Below are 17979 nucleotides of genomic sequence, written 5' to 3' on the forward strand. Positions count from 1 at the left end.
GTTTGTCTTTTTATTACCAGAATTTCGACGAAAATTCCCAATTTTATCTCAGACTTATTAGAGTATCTATTGAATCAGCCGCATTAAATTTCACTAAACAGTGTAAGAGTGAGCGATTTATTGGTTCTAAAAGAGACTAAATTGAGTTTAATAAACTGTTCCACATATTACTTCAAACAATAAGCATAATTTCATTCATCACTATAGTGAATTATCTAAACGAAATAGAAGTAAGGCATTGTATTGTAAGTACGTATTTATAAAAACGAACCATTTATTTGAATTTCGAGAGAAATGTACATGATAAAAGTGTCTTCTTACATCTAATGTCAATAAAATGGACACAAATTCTTCTTGATTTAATTTTTCCTCTTTTGTTTTTATTCAATAATGAGAAAAAATTTAAGTTTCGAATCGTGAAATGAAAATATGGCGACTAAAGTCAATGATACAAATGCAAAAAGATGAATTTTAATTGTCTTAAAGAACAACAAGTGTAAACAAAGAAAAGTTAAACAATTGCGGTGTTTCTCAAATCCTTCATGAAATTCATTCAAAATTATTCTAGGATGATCGATACAAATTCGTAGCATTTAATTGAATTACAATGATAGACTATTGATAGTGATACATAGAATTCCCGTTTGATTTGATTTAAACACCAAATTTCATTTGTAAAAGATGATAAAAATGATTTTGTACCAAAAAAAAAAAAAAGAATATCAATCGTGTGTGAATAAACCGAAATGTGTGAAAAGTAAAAAAGAAAATTGAATGAAATTATTACATTGTGAGTTCGTGCATATGAATTGGCCGTATTGACGATGACAACAACAAGAAAAGAATATATTTATGTTTTTTCTTCTTTTTCACGGTTGTAACGTTCCAACTCCTTCAGGAACTGCTGTTTGGGCTTCATAACACTCGGCCGATCGCCACGGCAATTCGGACAAAACCATTTTCCTTTCGGTTTTGTGGTGAGCGAAACGCATGAGAAATGGAACCATTCAATCGGGCACAAGTCGTTGTCACACAAAATCATTTCGCCAAATGAAATTTGGTCGCACAAACAGTAAGTTGGTTCATCTGGATCGATGGTTTCTTCGAGCGGTGGTGTTTCATCATGTAAACGTGCATTTGCTTGGCTGGTACTGCCCAAATTGTTTGAATTATTTCCACCTGTGAACAGAATGCAAAAAATTAGCACACAAATAACAAGCGTATGGATATAAAATAAACACTCTTACCATTGCCGCCATTTTGTGAACGTGCCGATTTACGTTTACGTTTTTTGTTGTTGTTATTGCCGCCACCATTATTGCTTCCTTGTTTGCGATTTGAATTGGACGAACCGCCAGCGTTTGATTGTTGACCGGAGGTGCCGGCATTTTTGTTCGATTGATTTGAATTTGAATTATTTGAATCGCTGGCCAAATCGATTTGTGATGTTTTTGACATGCTTGAGAAATTATTTGAATTAGTACCGCTGCGTGATGCATTGTCCCGTGCACGTCGTGATCTCTTCGAATTGCGATCAGCATTATTTGAACCGGTCGAATTGGCAATAGCACCGGCATTTGAATTGCCACCATTGTGTTCGTTATTCATCGATGTTGAAGTGCCTGAACCCTCGTCACTTCGTTGAATAGTCGATGAAGGCACATATGATGATGGACTGGATGGATGCATATCTTTTGGTGATGTATCCATTAAAGCTGGATCATCCTTATCCGCATATTCAAGATTTTTGAAATCGGCATCCAATTGGCGCGTCTTTTGATCAATCATTTCTTGTAATTGTGTCACAACTTGTAATTTTTCGTCGCCCAATTCCTGAGCCGCAATCAGATTTTGTTGAATGCGTGCCATTGCACGGGCACGTTTCGATGGGACATTTGTTGTCGACTCAAGTTCATTCGTTGAACAATTTGACCACTGGTCATAGTAATAATCGACGTCACGCAAATGAACTGCAACCATAAAAAAACATTGAAATGAAATGATTCGTATGTTTTAGCATGATAAAATTGTAAAATGTCAAAAAATCCAAGCGCACCATACCTTTGGATTGCAAATCAATTTCGCGGATTCGTGACAAATAACGTTGTACGTCGTTCGGCAGATTTTCCACGGAATCCAAATAGTTTTCCACATAAGTGGCCGAGTACATTTTCGGTTCGCCACTCGATGATGCCATTTGATTGAGCATGTTTTTCGTTTTTGTTCAATTTCTACCGCCAAACACCGAATATTCGTTGTAATCGAAATTTTCTCTTGCTTCTATGGTACACTTTCTCTTCTCTATTTATTCAATTTTCTTAGTTTTGCTTTCTTCGTTCGGACCATGGAATTTATCCAATTTGCACCACATATTATTGGTAAAATTTCACTTTTTGACTCTGTCGAAAAATGTTGACGAAAAACATATATCAGCGAGAACCACTTTGAATTTTACACACACCAAATAATTGTAATAGTTATGCTATGGCGTTGGCAATGCTATCACGGACGAGAAAAAAACCTGAATTGACAATAATAAAAGAAAAAAAAAAACAAAATGGGTGTTAAGTGTCATTCACACACAACGATGCGATAGTACGCGATTTATATTTTGCGCTTATTTTTGTCCAATATTGTTAGAGAAAAACTAGAAAAGTAATATAAGTGAATATTTTTTCTTATTAAAAAATGTTAAAATTTACTATTTTACCTCGTTTTTTCTTTCAATTGTTCGATTAAACAACAAAAAAAAAGTGGCGGTCGGTCGCGTGATGTAGAGACGGCTTCAGATTGTTTCACTTGAATGACATTTCAGTTATTTACATGTATGTTGTCATTTCTCCTCCGAAACTGAAGTTTAGTGTTGTCCGATACGAACGAAATTCGCCAAAAACAATTCATCAATATTTTCATTTCAAAACTTAAATGGATCAATGGACATTTTCTTATGAGAGAAAGAGATAAATTGAAAATATTTTCATTTAAAAAAATACTTTTGGTATTTTATTTTATCCCACGTAATTCGTATTAAATAATTTTAAAATTGTGCTATAAAATGTAATTCGCCGCTTTACTGTGAACAATATTGTTGAAGTTCTTATCCCCACCGTATGAAAACTGTGAGTGTGTGCAATTCGCCGTGCGACACACAGTGGTTGTAGATCATGTTTATGTGTGCAATTTCACAATACGTTTTGGACGGTTTGTTTAATTCAAAATCCAGTTTCGTTGGAAAAAAACGGGGATCTGTATTGAAGCATTGAGTTCTTTTCTCTCATACATATTCGTGCGTTCGGTGTGTTGTGTCCTTTTTTCTGTTAGCTGTATCGTGTTTCTATTTGTAACTACTTTTGACAAGGAAATAATAACGAGAAATAACATTTATTTCATATTTCAAAGCCAATTTTATTGAGATTTCGAATCATTTTAAAGCAATTTGCTTTAATTTATTTTTTTAAATCAAATTCAGTGTGAATCGTGTGCGCTTTTTTCTTAAAAGAAATTTATAATTGTGACATTTTTTTTTTGACGAACGATCTAACCAACAAGATATCAAAATGACTTCAACGCGATTCAACGTGGGACTTGAAAACGAAAGAAGCTCAAGCAAGTAAGTGTACTTACTTATTTTTTTTATTTGTTGAAATTGTGTTCTGAATTCAACATTCAAATTAACAAAAATATTTGAATAAACATACAGCAAACGTTTTTTGCACATAAGGATACATAAAGTATCTTGCATATTTGGAATATTTTATGGTTCGGTTCTTTCTTTTCTTCGTTTATCCGTTCGTGTTATTCATACTACCGTGTGCAAAAGATAACATATCTGAACAAAAACATACCTTCTTTTATTTGAATTCTTTCCACTCAAATCATCGATAAAAGAAAATTAGCAAAACACAAAATTAAAATAAAGCTAAATATAAGAACACAAATAAGGTAAAAATATAAGGTACTTGATCATATGCGGCACAGTGTGAATGCGTATGGTTCAAAGTCCTAAATATACACAAAGAAATGTTTGAATATGCATTCATTTATTAAGTGTCACGTCTGAAGGTACACATTTTTATTATGAATAATATTCGCTGGGAAATGTTTTGGCTAAAAAAATATACATAAATGACATATGCCACAAAATGAATGAAAAGCATTCGAATTTCATATAAAAAAATAATCTTAAAAACATACAATCAATAAAATATGTCCAGAAATGTCAATTCCAAAAAAAAAGTTTTTGATAACAACACCAATTGATAGTTAAACAAATAAATCTTCTGTCTGGAATTTTATCAATGCTCGAAGCCTATAAAAATCCAGTAAAGTTGTGAACATCAATGACATTATCAACGTCGAATGAAAATGTGGTGGAAATTAAGTCTGAGAAAGACAACCAACGTTGAACGGAATTTAATCCATAAAAAGAGAGACTTTGATATTCTAAATCAATAAAAAAAAGAATTATGCGCGCAGCCGAATGAATCCGGTATGTACCGTTAGAGGCAGATGAACACAGAGAGATATGTGTGTACATTTGATTTTATGCGTCATTGCGAAAATATCCACATATATGGTAAACATTTGCATACAAAATTTATTATTGGTTTGATGATCAATGATCTCCGTTGATTTATTCGAAATGCACGTTTTTTCGACAGACAAAACACACAAGCGGCCAATTGTAGGTATTTTTGTTTTGATTTTCACCATCTTTGGTCGCATTGCTGTTATACGATCTGATAATTTGATATTTCCAGGTCGTTTGTCGTGCCGTGTCATATCGTGTCGTATGTATATGTGTACTGTGAGCGCATCTCTCTCTCAAAAGTACATGGGAATCGAATTCGGATTTGTTTGCCATTGCAAGTGTTGCATTGCATCTTGAATCTGGTTACCCAACCGATTTATTTATATTCAAATTCAGTTTGTCTTTCCCTCTGTTTGTGTGCCGCTCTCCTTTTCTCTCATTGTCAATATGGTTTCGTCTGGCCCGGTATATATAATGTATCAATGTATTTGGCAGTGAAGAGGCCTCATTTGCATCACCAATAACCATTGAATTGCGATGTTCATGCGAGTGTGCGCAGAAATATCAGCGTTTCAATTCATTGGTGTCAACGGCAACAAAATGCGCATAATATTTAATGAAATAAAACGGTAGCGTTTTCTTTCTGGTTCGTTTCCGCACTCCATGACGATGATGATGATGATGCTATGTGTGTGAGTGATTTTTTTATTCGGCCATCGTTCTACTTTGCATCGTTTTTCTTGCGTGTTTCAGATTGTAAAACAATCCAAATAAAAAAATAAACGAGAAAACCAAAGGGAATACTCGTCAGCTCAGTCAAGTCAATCAACTTACCATATCTTGAGTATAGTTTTTTCCATCAAGTTATTCAATGTTGTGAAGTGTTTTTTATCGATTCAATTGATACAAAACAACAACATCACATTCCGATTTCCTCTATCCATTCAAAATCATTCTATTCCGATTGAACGTTGTTATTCATTTGCCACACTCAATTGAAATAATACAAGAATATTCAAAATCGATCGATTTCAAGAGTTAATATTAGTCATTGAGGGACATATAATAGTGATAGAACAACGAAAAACGAAACATCGACTGAAACTAATCTACATATGCTTGAAATGGGGTAAATGACCACATCGACGAAGTTGAAGTGACTAGAATTGTATTTGGTTGTGCTTTCCCTTTATTGTATATACATTCAGCACACCTTCACCTGCATTATATCATACTGTGGTGCTGTATGGAATTCACGATCTAAATATGCACTCAAACAGAAAACCCAATGGCCAACGCGTCATACTCATTCGTCATGTAATCGGCATATGTTCAATGAAAATCCATTTGTTTTTAACTCGCGATTCGGGTCACCCGAATGAAAAGGGAAAACATACATTTTTTTTTTCGGTTAGTCATTGAAGCGTAACAATAAGCAGTCAAACAAACGCACTGTCATTTTTCGATGGAATTGTTGCTTTAAATAAAACAAAGAAGCAAGACACAAACTCTAGCCCAGTAATTATTCTTAATTATTTAATGCGACCGTCTAGTTTACCGGCACACAATGAAACACGGAATCGGAATGAATCACACGTGTTTTATTTCGTAGAATTCAAATATGACTGTATGCGTTAGCTACCGGTAAATGACGAAAAGAACGAAAAAAAAACCAATTATCATTTAAACGAAATCTCTTATCAAGTTCGTTTTTATCGCATAATATACCAACGCTGTGTTCTCAAAAATAACCGATTATAACTTTCATTTTTTTTGTGATTCATATTTATAACAAATATTAAAGCTTTCCGCATACTTCGTACGCTCTATGACTTTCTATTTGTTCTTATCAACAATTGTGTTTTTATAATATCGATTCCATCAACACAGACACATACATAGTAAATAGACCAAATCCATAACGAATTACTTTTGAAAAAAAAGCCGTCGAAATCAATAATAACAACAAACAAACCGGGATATGTGCTCACATGAAACCGCAATCATAACAAAATATCTTTGTGCGCGCAATTTATATAAACAAATTTTTTGCATTGCACGATGTGTGCGTGTGTATGCGTCAAAATTGGCAATATAAAAACTGTGGTTTGCGTTGATTGCACGTTTTATAGGAAAGTAAGACACAATTGAATTTGTAATTAAAGTGTAGCAATCCTATTTCCATTTGTTTGGTAAAAAATACGTTTGTTTATGCGACGAAATTGAAATTGTTAGTTAGCTGGCGCTTTAGTGCCATCAGCAAATCATCGACCGAGAAAACGCAATAGTCAACAATAAACACATTTTTATCAGCATTGTTTTGAACCGTTAAAATAAACTTGATTTGTTTATCGCAGTTTATCGATGAACGGCTTTTACAAAGAGACAAAATAGCAATACTTTTTTTCCAATTGATTCAAAGCCAAAATCAAATACAGGTGAACTCCACTCCTGCATCCAAAGTGAATGCAATGAAATTTCCATTTATGTGTGACACGATTGAATGAATGTTTTTATTGGTATTTACAAAAGCCGGTATTTGTTCCAATATCTGACAACGATGAGAAAATATTTTGTGTGCGATCTGATTTTTCGGAATATATACACGCCTGTAGAAAAAATTACCTGAAACTAACGGAGAAAGCAAATGTTTTGTCATCAAAAAAAAAAATCTAGGACCGAATGCTGGATTTGTGAGCACACGTATTCTGATCATTTTTAATGTGCGCTAACACACATTTTCTCTCGGCTGGAATTCGCGAATAATAATCATTTTTTAAAACGGATAACACTAATCTAATGTACGTACGGAACCAATAATAAATTGGATCGTAAGATTTCGCGATAGGAATCACGGCATAAAATGTTGCTGCTACAAGAGAAAAACAATATATATATGTATATAAATCCTTTCACTAACATCATGTAATAACATCAATAAAAGTCGACGATAAATTGCCCATTTATTACTGCCGCCTCTATTTTGCTTTCTTTCTCTCTTTCTCTCTCTCTCTCTCTCTCTCTCTCTCTCCCTAAAAGTGATATACATGAAATTACAGTTTAAGTTGCCAATCAATAAATTGTATTGCAATTGAGTGCATTACGGCAATGCAACACAAAAATAGACACGTTGAGTTCACGGTACCAGTACGATACAAATAGAGAGACAGAGAAAAAAAAAATAGCAGCAACTTCAAGATCTTTGCAGCCATTTTACGTTTAATCTTTAATCGGATCGCGTCATAAACTGGCGATTTTTATGCATCGATAAGGCAATAATAATAAAGTACATATTTGGATTTTAATTCATGCAAATGGGCAAAAATAATGATGATGATCGCAAAATGGCAACAACGCATATCGTTCGCATTGTAGTGCAATGTAGTGCGTGTTTCAGCCATAAGCATCATCATATTCATTATCTCTACTATGATTATGTGAGTTGTAATGAACAACCGCGAGTATGGCGAGAGAGCTTCGAGTCGGGCGAGCAAATTGTTTACCATACAAACATTTCCGTAGTGACAGTGTAGAAAAGACATACAAACATACAAATGTGATGTAGAAAAAGTGTAAAATTTCGCAGCAATAGTGTTGTGGTTCCGATACACGGCTCACTGGCTTTAATGCACTGAATTGAAGCCGGATTTTGCCCACAGGGGAAATGCCCCCCTGATAATGGAATGTTCCATTATTGCCAATCACTCATAAATATGCATTTATGACGCCAATATGTGTGTCTGGCAACTATTTACTACAAAAATATTGCCGTTGACAATCGAACGCTTGGACGATTCTGTTCATCATGTTCAGCTGTAGTACTCAAGTGTCGATTGATTTACAACTTTTGTCTGGCGTTGATTATTAATTAAGAGAGTAAGAAAATCATATGGTTTCTTTTTTCTTTAAAACAAAAGCAAAAGGGTGCAGTGACGCTTTGATGAGGTTTTTCGTGCCGCCAAATGAATATTTTCCATTGTCGATGGCAAAGTTCACATTCACTTGACTGTCGCTTTTGAATTCGTTAGTTTCTTTTTCCTTTTCTCTGTTCTTTCTCGTCATTCTCATATTTCAACAATTTTTGTTTTCCATTCTCGAAAAAGAAAAATACACCAAATTCACTTAATCACAGTATTTCACTAGTTTGTATGTCGTCTGTCAAATAATAATCAAGCTGAAAAACAAAGGAAAACTTATCAAAACGGGAACACGAGCACCCTTAAATAAATTACGATTCGGTCATTACATGCGCAGCTCACAAATTGCGTGACTAAATACAGCTTGGACATTTTTATTTGGTCCCATAATTGTGGTTGTCCTGTTTTGATGAATTTTTTGTGTGAGGCCCCCGGTGAATGAATTGGTGCAATAAATGTTGCCATAACGAATAATGTTATTATCAAAATGCACTCATTTTTATATACCGTTACTTAAATCCGTCTCTCCGATTATTCGTCACTTACGCAATTTATTCATTGCATTCAATTAAATGACGCCATCATTCTTATTGCCACAACTCTAGCGTAAAACCAATTTTGCTCTAAAACGATTTTTGAAATTTACAAAAAAAAAAAAAATCCGTCAAAATAGTATTACGACAATCGAACGAGAATCAAAACCATACCAATAATTTATGCGCATTGTTTAAAACAGTTTGTGCTCATCAAAATCATAAACTTGTTAGCAGCAGCAATAATAGCAGTTGAAAAAGTTCAATGGCATTAGCGAGCGCACACACACAGTTAATTTATGGATTCCAGTAATCGCTTTTCGTGAATATGTGGTTTCTCTTTTTTTCCGTTCGGTTGCCAAAAATAATATTTTCGGTTGCTGAAATTTAGCATATGAATCAAGCGATGGATTTCATTCAATTGTGTATGGTAAAATCTCAGATACGAAAGAGAATTCGTGACTGTTCAACTGACTTAAGATCAGACAGTTCTGTCGAAAAATCGAGAAATTTTCTCCATGATTGCCTTTGTTCCTTTTTATCGTTTAAACTTTAAAGTATCGTTTTTTGCACACGAAAAAAAAAATCCGAAAATGTGTGCTAATCGCTTCACGAGCCATTTCACGGGCAAAACACGATTTTGTTTGCTGTTTTGATCACATATATGGCGATGAGTCTTAGACACGCGTATTTTCATGATTTATTTTCCAAACGAATCGACACTGTGTGACGTTTATTCGTGTCAAGAATAATATATGAAAGCAACTGTTTGCCAAAGGTGTTTTTCTTATTACTTTTCGAAACGAAAATTAATCGACAACCTAATGGCGAGATTCACTTTCTGTTAGAACTTTTACCAGGTTAATAATTTTGTTCTACTTTTGCTACTGTTGTGCGGCAAATTCGTTTATGAAATATTTGTGAGAATTCATTCTCGTCACTAAAATTCGGTCACTTGCTTCACGTTTTAGTTTTACATTAATTCTCTCTTGTTATTCGTACAATACGATTCGCTTCACTTCTTTTGTGAACAAAAAAAAATTGTGTCGTAAAAAAGGATTGAAGCGAAAATGGAATGATTAATTGCAACAATTGGAGTTGGGAGCCAAGGTTATGAAGGGAACACATGTGTGTGAGTGTCTAAAAAATTCAACAGCGTATCGCGCTGATGATGGTGATGGGAATGACTCATCTATTTCAAACTCAATCAGCACATTTTAGTTTTTAAGTGCTCAGTTCATTGGTGGCACAGATCGAAACCAAATTAACTTTAGAATGAAATGTGGATTTTATCCGGAAATTCCATTCACTGGCTTCAACATTGAATTCTATAAATGATCGCTAGAAATGTCATTTCGAACAAGAAAGATGAAAGATGAAAGAAGAAACATGTTGAAAGGTACCGATCAAGTTGTCAATTAACCCCGTACCGATAAAGATGTATACAACGTTGTTGATAGTGACAAAAGAAGTGAATCACGTTTTTGTCATGCATTCGAATGTAAATATATTGAATTGAAATGGAATTTCTTCTGAACTATTACCATAAATTTTGGTTTCACACATGATTAAGAAAAACTTCCATGCATGCTGGGCGAGAGAGAGAGTTTCATCTTAATTGTCATTCTCAATGGACCGGCTATTGATAGCAAAAGGCCAAAGTATCATAAAAAAGTAATCGTGTTTGTGTTTTCTCTCTCCGTTTCGTTAACATTGTGTAGAAAAAAGTGCGTTTTCGGTGAAAAGTGGCCAATTGGTGTTGCATGGGATCGTGTGCACACGGAATTAAGGTCGCTAAATATATTAACGAATCGAATTAATAACAATTATTTACCGTTATTATTGCGATTTTCGATATTATCGCCGTGTTTCGTAGTACCTTTGATGGGAGAGAATGTTTTACAAAAACAACAACAGCAACAACGGCCATAATATGAACACCGCACGAAATTCTTGGCAAAGAGAAATTTGAAAATGCAATTGGCTGGTTTGTGTCGGGCCTTTTGTTGGTCACATACACACCATAAACAGAAATTAATTTTTCCATGAAAATCGATTATTATGAAAATTCACGGCGAACGTGTTTTCTTCGTACAAAAGAAATGAAAATAACGTACGAGCCACACATCGATTAAGGTCATGTTAAATGAAGGCGTACAAAATGCTTCGTCTAATAAAAGTTGTGGTTGAAAATAAATCACTTTCAGTTCAGGCTGATGGATGTGCGTGTCCATTGTGCAAACGATAAATTTTAAATCGACACCAATTACCATGTAAATAATGTCGCGGAACGTAGACGATACATATCGTTGGAGTGCATACCAGTCAGACAACGACACAACGATGAGAGATATGAGATGAGGACGATCGATATCGCAGAATTATGTGCGCGCACGCTAATCCTCTGACCATTGATGCCGGGAATGGAAAAAAGGTGTTCTTTATAAGTGTGTAAAACACAATTGATCGTGTGCCATCACAGAAGCAATGATCATCATGATTTGCTGCGGGCTATCTCAATTGAATATCACATTCCATGTTCGCATATACAGATTCGCTTCTTCATGTTTTGTGGCCAAACGGGCTGCTTCGCATTTGCGGCTGTGTTTGTGTGAATTGAAAACAAGGTCTTTGCAATAAATCACAGCTGCAATGTGACGACATGTATTCGAAATCAGTTGTGTTTATGGAATCAACGTCATCCAAACGTAATGATTTCGTCGAGTGGTTTTTTCCGATATGCATTATTTGTTCTATCCGATTGTGATGTCTGAAACGGCTTGTTAAACCCCTTTCCTTTGTTCTTTTTCTTTGTTCTCAACCAGCACCAGTGCAGTGCAGTTTAATTGCGAACTTATTTGATTTCAGCACAGCAACAAGCAATTAAAAAATCATTATTCGCTGTTGGAAAGTCACACATTATTTACTCTATCTTTCTCTTCTCCCTTTCAATTCAACAAACGATTTTAGTCTTGCAGAGCAAACTACATTCACAATTTACCACAATGCCATTGCTTGTTTGGCATTCATTCGGATGATATTTTACATCGTGTTTTCTTGTTGAAAATCGTGAAATCATCATACAATAATTGCAGTTGAAAGTTAAATTTTTATTGTATTTAAATACATTAAATAACATAAAATCGGAATCGTATCACAAACAAGAAACAAAGAGTTACGTTCTTGGAATTCGAAATGCATATCGAGAACACAAAGAACATTGAGATATGAACTTTGTTGTTTCACTCATAATGTGAGTTATCAGTTTTGAATTTCCGTCGATATTAAGTGCGAGCACAATCAGTCAGTCACTGACCATTCGACTCTATCGACTTTGTTTCTATTCATATGTTGTTCTTTGTTCTTTCAAAGCACAAAAATGTGCGTAATTTATGAGCAAAATGTAAATGAATGCCAATGCAAATAGAGACGGCAGCAAAGTGATCGTTGAGCTAGAATTTATGTAAATGATGCAGCCACATTTATAAAAAAAATAGCGTTTTGAGCGTTTGGAAAGTATAAACGATTCTCAAGCTACATTAACCATTTAAGTCACACCATTGAGATAAGCAAATTGTGAAAAACAAACAAATGTCGGAGCAAAAAAAAAAACCACTTGAGCAGCCTCAATGACGAACGGCGGCAACGGCGGTGTCGGTTTTGTTGTATTTCTTGCAGCACTCAGAATAATATCAATCCCGGATTGATGGAATTTTCGTTCAGAGCAATGAATCGCGATTAGATTTGCGTTGAAAAATAAACACATTCATTGTAATCAGTAGACCATACTGTTATTACAGTCGTGTGGTCATCAGTGAGCGACGCCAAGTGCGAAACAATGTAAACGGACGTTTTTTTGTTGTTTCAAACAATGTTGATGGTTTTCCGTTTCGATTATTATCGACCTCACTCTGTCCTTTGCTGACCAAAGCGGCGTGATCGATTCTCTCAATTACCCCAAGAAATGCAATTTTTTCTCAGAATCAAGTAGTTCATATTTTACGTGATCGCAATCATTGATTGAAACAAGATGCGCATTCATTAGCACATAAAGAAATGACTGGCCGTATCGTTCCTACCGTGAGTGGAAATATCCAAAACCATTTATAATGAATTGCTGCCATATGTTAGGCATTCGCCATTTTTTTTTACACATTAGCAAATAGATGATGATGACGAAGCTAATGAATCACATCAATTAAATCCACCCTTTTCTCTCAAGTTCACTTTTAGAGTGTCGATTCAACTGATTCACTTTTGAAATGTAATGATATTTGCTCATCAACCATGATAAATTCTCTGTAAATAAATGGCTTCACTTAAGATACAGCGAAGTCAATTAGTTGTGTATGGTTCAAGTGGCTGTAGTGAATCAGAGGTTAAAATTGTACAGAAAAAAGTAGAATCAATTGTTGTTGTTTGATTTGAGTCATGAATGTAAAATTCACAAAAATCATCTTGATAATACCGTTCAAATATAATTTGAAATTCATGGAATGAAATGTCAATTGGTTCCGTTTGACTGGATATTTTAATTGTTGATCAGTTTGATTTAAATACTTACGCAGTCTGTGCAAAAAAAAGAAAAAAATTGTTGGCAATAACAATAAGTAATATCAAGTGGGACGTAAGTATTTATTCAATTTTCGCTTTTTTTCATATTAGTGTAACTGCGTGAAATGCATTCAATGACGCGAACGTGCGAGCCGATTGCAAACGAGGGACATGAACAATGACATGCGTGGTGCATTTGAATGGTTGCTTCTCTTCACTCGTTTGTGTGCGCCTCCTTTTCTTCACCACATGATCATGTGCAATTATTTATTATTCACGCATAAATGTGGCGCGTCACTGAAACAATTCTATTATAAATTTCGTTTTAATTTCTTTCTCTTGGCCGCATAATAAATTATGAACACGGTCTTCGATTCGACCATCCATTTATTTATGCATTTTCCATAACCAGAGCCACTTGGAGTGCTCAACTTGAGTAATTCCATTTCAAATAAAATTTTATTATAAAAGCAGAGCAAACGCACTGTTGTAATAAAGAAAATATATATGTATGATGAGCCTGATTTGTGTGGGTGAATGGCCACTAAATGCAACAAATGACAGCACCAGTTAAATAACATTCAGTAGACAAAGATATTATTTTGTTATTAATTGTGCGACATTTCATTCGAAAGTCACTTGAACATTGAGTTTGAGAAAAAATGATCGCGAACATACTCCGATTGGCACCTACTGCCTTTATCGTGCATATTAACTAGACGATTCGTTTGAATGTGAAATGACAACGTATACAAAATACGGTATATAGGAGATTGGTGTTTTATCGACTGGAAAAATCTTGATAAAATGCTATACATTTCTGATCACGTGAAGTTCGGATCTGGCTCTATTTTTCAGACCAACCAATCTCACAGCTTACATTTAAAAAAAAAATAGAATTCGAACATTAAAAATGTCAATGACTCTTTCTATTTGTGGATATTTATTGACAGAGTTCATTCAAGTTTTTGTGGACATCATTAATTATCACTTTAAATTGACTCTTTGAATGTTTGTATGTATTTTCGTTGCCAATTAGTTGTTAACATACGTCAATAAATCGTTAGAAACTGCCGTGATTTTTTTCTACAACATTTCCAGTGGCACACTAGAATCGTAAACTATTTAATTGTTTGTAATACATAAACATATTCCGAATGAAAGAAAGACAGGAGCGAGAAAAAAAAACTGGTCATAACTTGTGTGTATTCTTACTATTCGGGGTGAAGAGGAAGAAAAAACTAAAAAAGAGATGAAACTGGTAGGTGTATCGTTTTCAATCGTTATCATTTTAAGTTTTGTTTTGATTTAATGCCGCCGTTTATTGCTCCGAAGTACATAACAATGATTTACATTTCACCATTTTAATGACATTTTACAATGTTGCACATACACACAATTGACAATCAATAAATGGCGCAAACATTCTCTGTGTAGAAAACTTCATCAACGTTCTCCTCGGCAAAGGGAAAAACGTTTGAAAAAAATTGTATTGGTTTTTTTTCTCTTTCGGTGATTTATGAAACTCATTACTTGAAATGCTAATTTGACAGACATAAGCTTTAACGTTAAATGCAGTTAAATCACAAGATAAATACATTTTCAACTCATTTACTTTCATCTGAATATTAAACGGTGATCGGTGTTTATTGTATGGATTTATCTAACAATTTTATCCCGTTTCCATTGGAATTAAAATTGAATTAATGACAATCGCCAAAGGCCTTTGAGGCCCTATTAAAAATCGAGCTCAATGCTGCTTTTTTCTCGTCTTTTTAAAAATTGAATGAGTACGGCCTGTGATTCAATCCCCATTACAAATGTATAACAAACACACAAAGACGGAAATCAACGTAGTGCATTCAATTTAGCGGCGCATACAAATGGGAAAATACCAAATAGTCTTTTCGAATCATTTCGATAAAATTCCATTCGAAGAAAGAAAGAAGAAAAAAATCCGATCCATAATTCCATTCAGAAGGGTAATGGTTGTTATTTGGTGCTATCGTTTTATAACAAAGCCTGTTCATATGTCAAATGCGGGATAGCGAGAGAGAGAGAGAGAGAGAGAGAGAGAGTTCGAACATGTAAAATATTTACTTATGCTTGAATAAGTCGATGTGCTTATTTAATCATTGCCGCCTACTCGTGTGCCTCGCTCAAGAGCAAAATGAATGGTGCACATCACATCTTAGCTTCACCGCAAGCATACTATTGGCATCAATTTCACATGTGGCAAAGAAGCGAGCGCACAAACCGCTTTCCAAATGCATTCGGCGGGCCGACTACTTCTTCTTATTATTTTGTGAAAATGTGTGTGTTTTTTTCTCTATGTTTACTCCGTGTGTTCCAGAATGAAAAATGTTCGATTTATGTGGCATGACACTACATTATGTGCGCCATTTAAACGATAATGAACTCTCCAATATGCGCAAAACCGTTAGCGCAATCCAAATTTTTCTATGAGCAAAAATTATGAGAAGACATGCAGAGCCCAAGACTTATAGCATTTTCTTAATTTGGAAAAAACGATATTTTCATTAGGCTTTGTGCAATTTGTGTGCCCATTAAGCAGAATCGCACACTTCAACGAATCTTCAATATTGTCAATTCTTGAATTAAAATACCGAACATTGCCATTCCCCCGCTTTTGTTTTTTTTTCTCTTTCTTTTCTGTAATGAAAAGCCGAAAGCATCGGTATTATGAAATTACATATCCATTTTCTAAGATGCAATTTTTTATGCAAATCAGTGAAATTTCTTCTTAATACACTTACTCCATAAACAAGAAGAACTGTGATCACTTCCGCCTCTCTCAGCAACGATCGAGAATGCCAAAATGCACTTTGAGCATCGAAAAACATTTGTTATGGTATTTGACGGATTTAAAACACTCCAATTCGATCGGTCTCGTCGCTGCCTCACTCGCACGTTGGTTGATTAAGGTAGATCAAGGTGCGTACCGTCTTTATATGGCATATGCGAGTGTTACTCTCTTTTTATTAATATCATGTTATTCACAAGTTTTACTTCTATTTTTCTTCTCCATTTTTATGTTTTCTTAAATATAATAAATGAGTGTATATGTTTTTCTTCTTGTAATGTATCGCAATTCAACACGACAGGAAGAGATGGAAGAAGAAAAGAGAAAAAAAAGAAACATGTGAACGAATCCATTCACTTCGTTCTAAATAATAATATTTTAGATTGTGTGTTTCGATGTTTTTGGACGCAGCGAGACACAAATCTATACAATATTCATTGTGTCGATTCGAAATCACTGATTCAGCCAGCAAAAACCGTATCCCCAAACTCTTCGTTTCCACGTGCATATTTTATAATACAAAGCAAACGGCAACAAATTGTGAAAGTCTCTCGCAAATATAGAGTCGCGCAAAAACTTCTAAATAACATGATATTACACGTGGAAGGAAAAAAAAATCACGCGCACACACACACATACACTGCAAAAATATATACTTTCGTTCCAATCATAAAATGAATAACAATGTTTTAGTTCTCGCCCATAAAAAATGCGGTTATTAAATATACGCATTATAATGTTGGAGCGAATTTCCATGCAAACAAAAAAACACCTCTATTGTCGTTACAATCGGAACTTGTTCCAACGGCTCGCTATCGATGTTTACAAGCGTTGCGCTTTTTTTTCTGTTACTCATTTACATTGTAAGATTCGCATCGATATATGTACCTGATTACGAAGTGTGTTTCTACATTACGAATGGCCCTTTTTTTCGTTCGCTCTCCAAATGCATAAATCAGTTATTGAACATTCACTGTGCTGCTTAAAGTGCACACAGAAAACCATGTCTTTAATTCAAAGCCGAAAATGAACCACTTAGAAAATCTGGAGTTTTTTTTCCTCAACGTCGCTTGATCACATAATGAAATAATCTCGTTAACCATTGCAATTGGTGTTTGTACAATCACTTTGGTTAGTACCAATACTATTTGCATGTGAAAAGTACCTTTCATACCATATTTCGAGCCAATTTTTCTCGGCGTTTCGTCGCAAATGGTACACAAAAAAAAAGATTGTTGCTCATGTTAATCATTTATTATATTTATCACGAAATATGAGTCAATTTATTAACGTTTAGATGAAATTGTTGCAATCGCGTGCCAATTTATTGATTGTGCACAGCACACTCTCCCATTGCGATGCTGTTCAATGAATATGTCGAATGAAGTGATAGCTAACAGGAATTACTTTATATATATTTATAAAACGGGGCTTTGACAACGGTAAACGTTGAGAGAAGTAAAGATGTTTCTTAATCCCTCCGATGAACCGATTAAGATAACAATTTAATTTTCAATAAATGCAAAAAAAGTGCCATTGAATGCAAAACATTGACGATGTTTGAATAATTTTTCCAACTTTGGATTTGTTTTGCTTGCTCTTCTGCATGTGTCAAATAGA

At 34.5% G+C, this 17979-nt stretch overlaps 2 protein-coding genes across 2 annotated transcripts in view; one reads left to right on the forward strand and one right to left on the reverse strand.

The window, feature by feature from the left end:
* Positions 1-243: 243 nt before the first annotated feature.
* On the reverse strand, positions 244-2796 carry LOC116344628 (inhibitor of growth protein 2). Its single transcript, XM_031773251.1, has 4 exons — positions 2711-2796; positions 2062-2521; positions 1248-1970; positions 244-1179 (listed from the first exon to the last, which is right to left on the reverse strand). Exons 2-4 carry the CDS (start codon positions 2207-2209, stop codon positions 851-853), a joined length of 1200 nt encoding a protein of 399 aa, XP_031629111.1. The 5' UTR covers positions 2210-2521; positions 2711-2796; the 3' UTR covers positions 244-850.
* Positions 2797-3213: 417 nt separating this feature from the next.
* Positions 3214-17979, forward strand: part of LOC116344604 (microtubule-associated protein Jupiter) — a 67773-nt gene continuing 53007 nt past the window's right edge. Inside the window, exon 1 of the mRNA XM_031773216.1 lies at positions 3214-3610. Coding sequence (XP_031629076.1) covers positions 3558-3610 — 53 coding nt within the window. The 5' untranslated portion in view covers positions 3214-3557. The remainder of the gene's footprint in view (positions 3611-17979) is intronic.

Source organism: Contarinia nasturtii, unplaced genomic scaffold (genome assembly GCF_009176525.2).
Source record: "Contarinia nasturtii isolate CC-2019 unplaced genomic scaffold, AAFC_CNas_1.1 Cnas_scaffold_1101, whole genome shotgun sequence".
NCBI classification, from domain to species: Eukaryota; Metazoa; Arthropoda; class Insecta; order Diptera; family Cecidomyiidae; genus Contarinia; species Contarinia nasturtii.

Excerpts from the sequence above, each read along its gene's own strand:
- LOC116344628 (XM_031773251.1), bottom strand. The coding sequence starts at position 2,209 with ATGCTCAATCAAATGGCATCATCGAGTGGCGAACCGAAAATGTACTCG. Across the intron at positions 1,971-2,061 it reads AATTGATTTGCAATCCAAAG|TTCATTTGCGTGACGTCGAT; the intron begins GTATGGTGCGCT and ends TTATGGTTGCAG. Across the intron at positions 1,180-1,247 it reads TTCACAAAATGGCGGCAATG|GTGGAAATAATTCAAACAAT; the intron begins GTAAGAGTGTTT and ends TTCTGTTCACAG.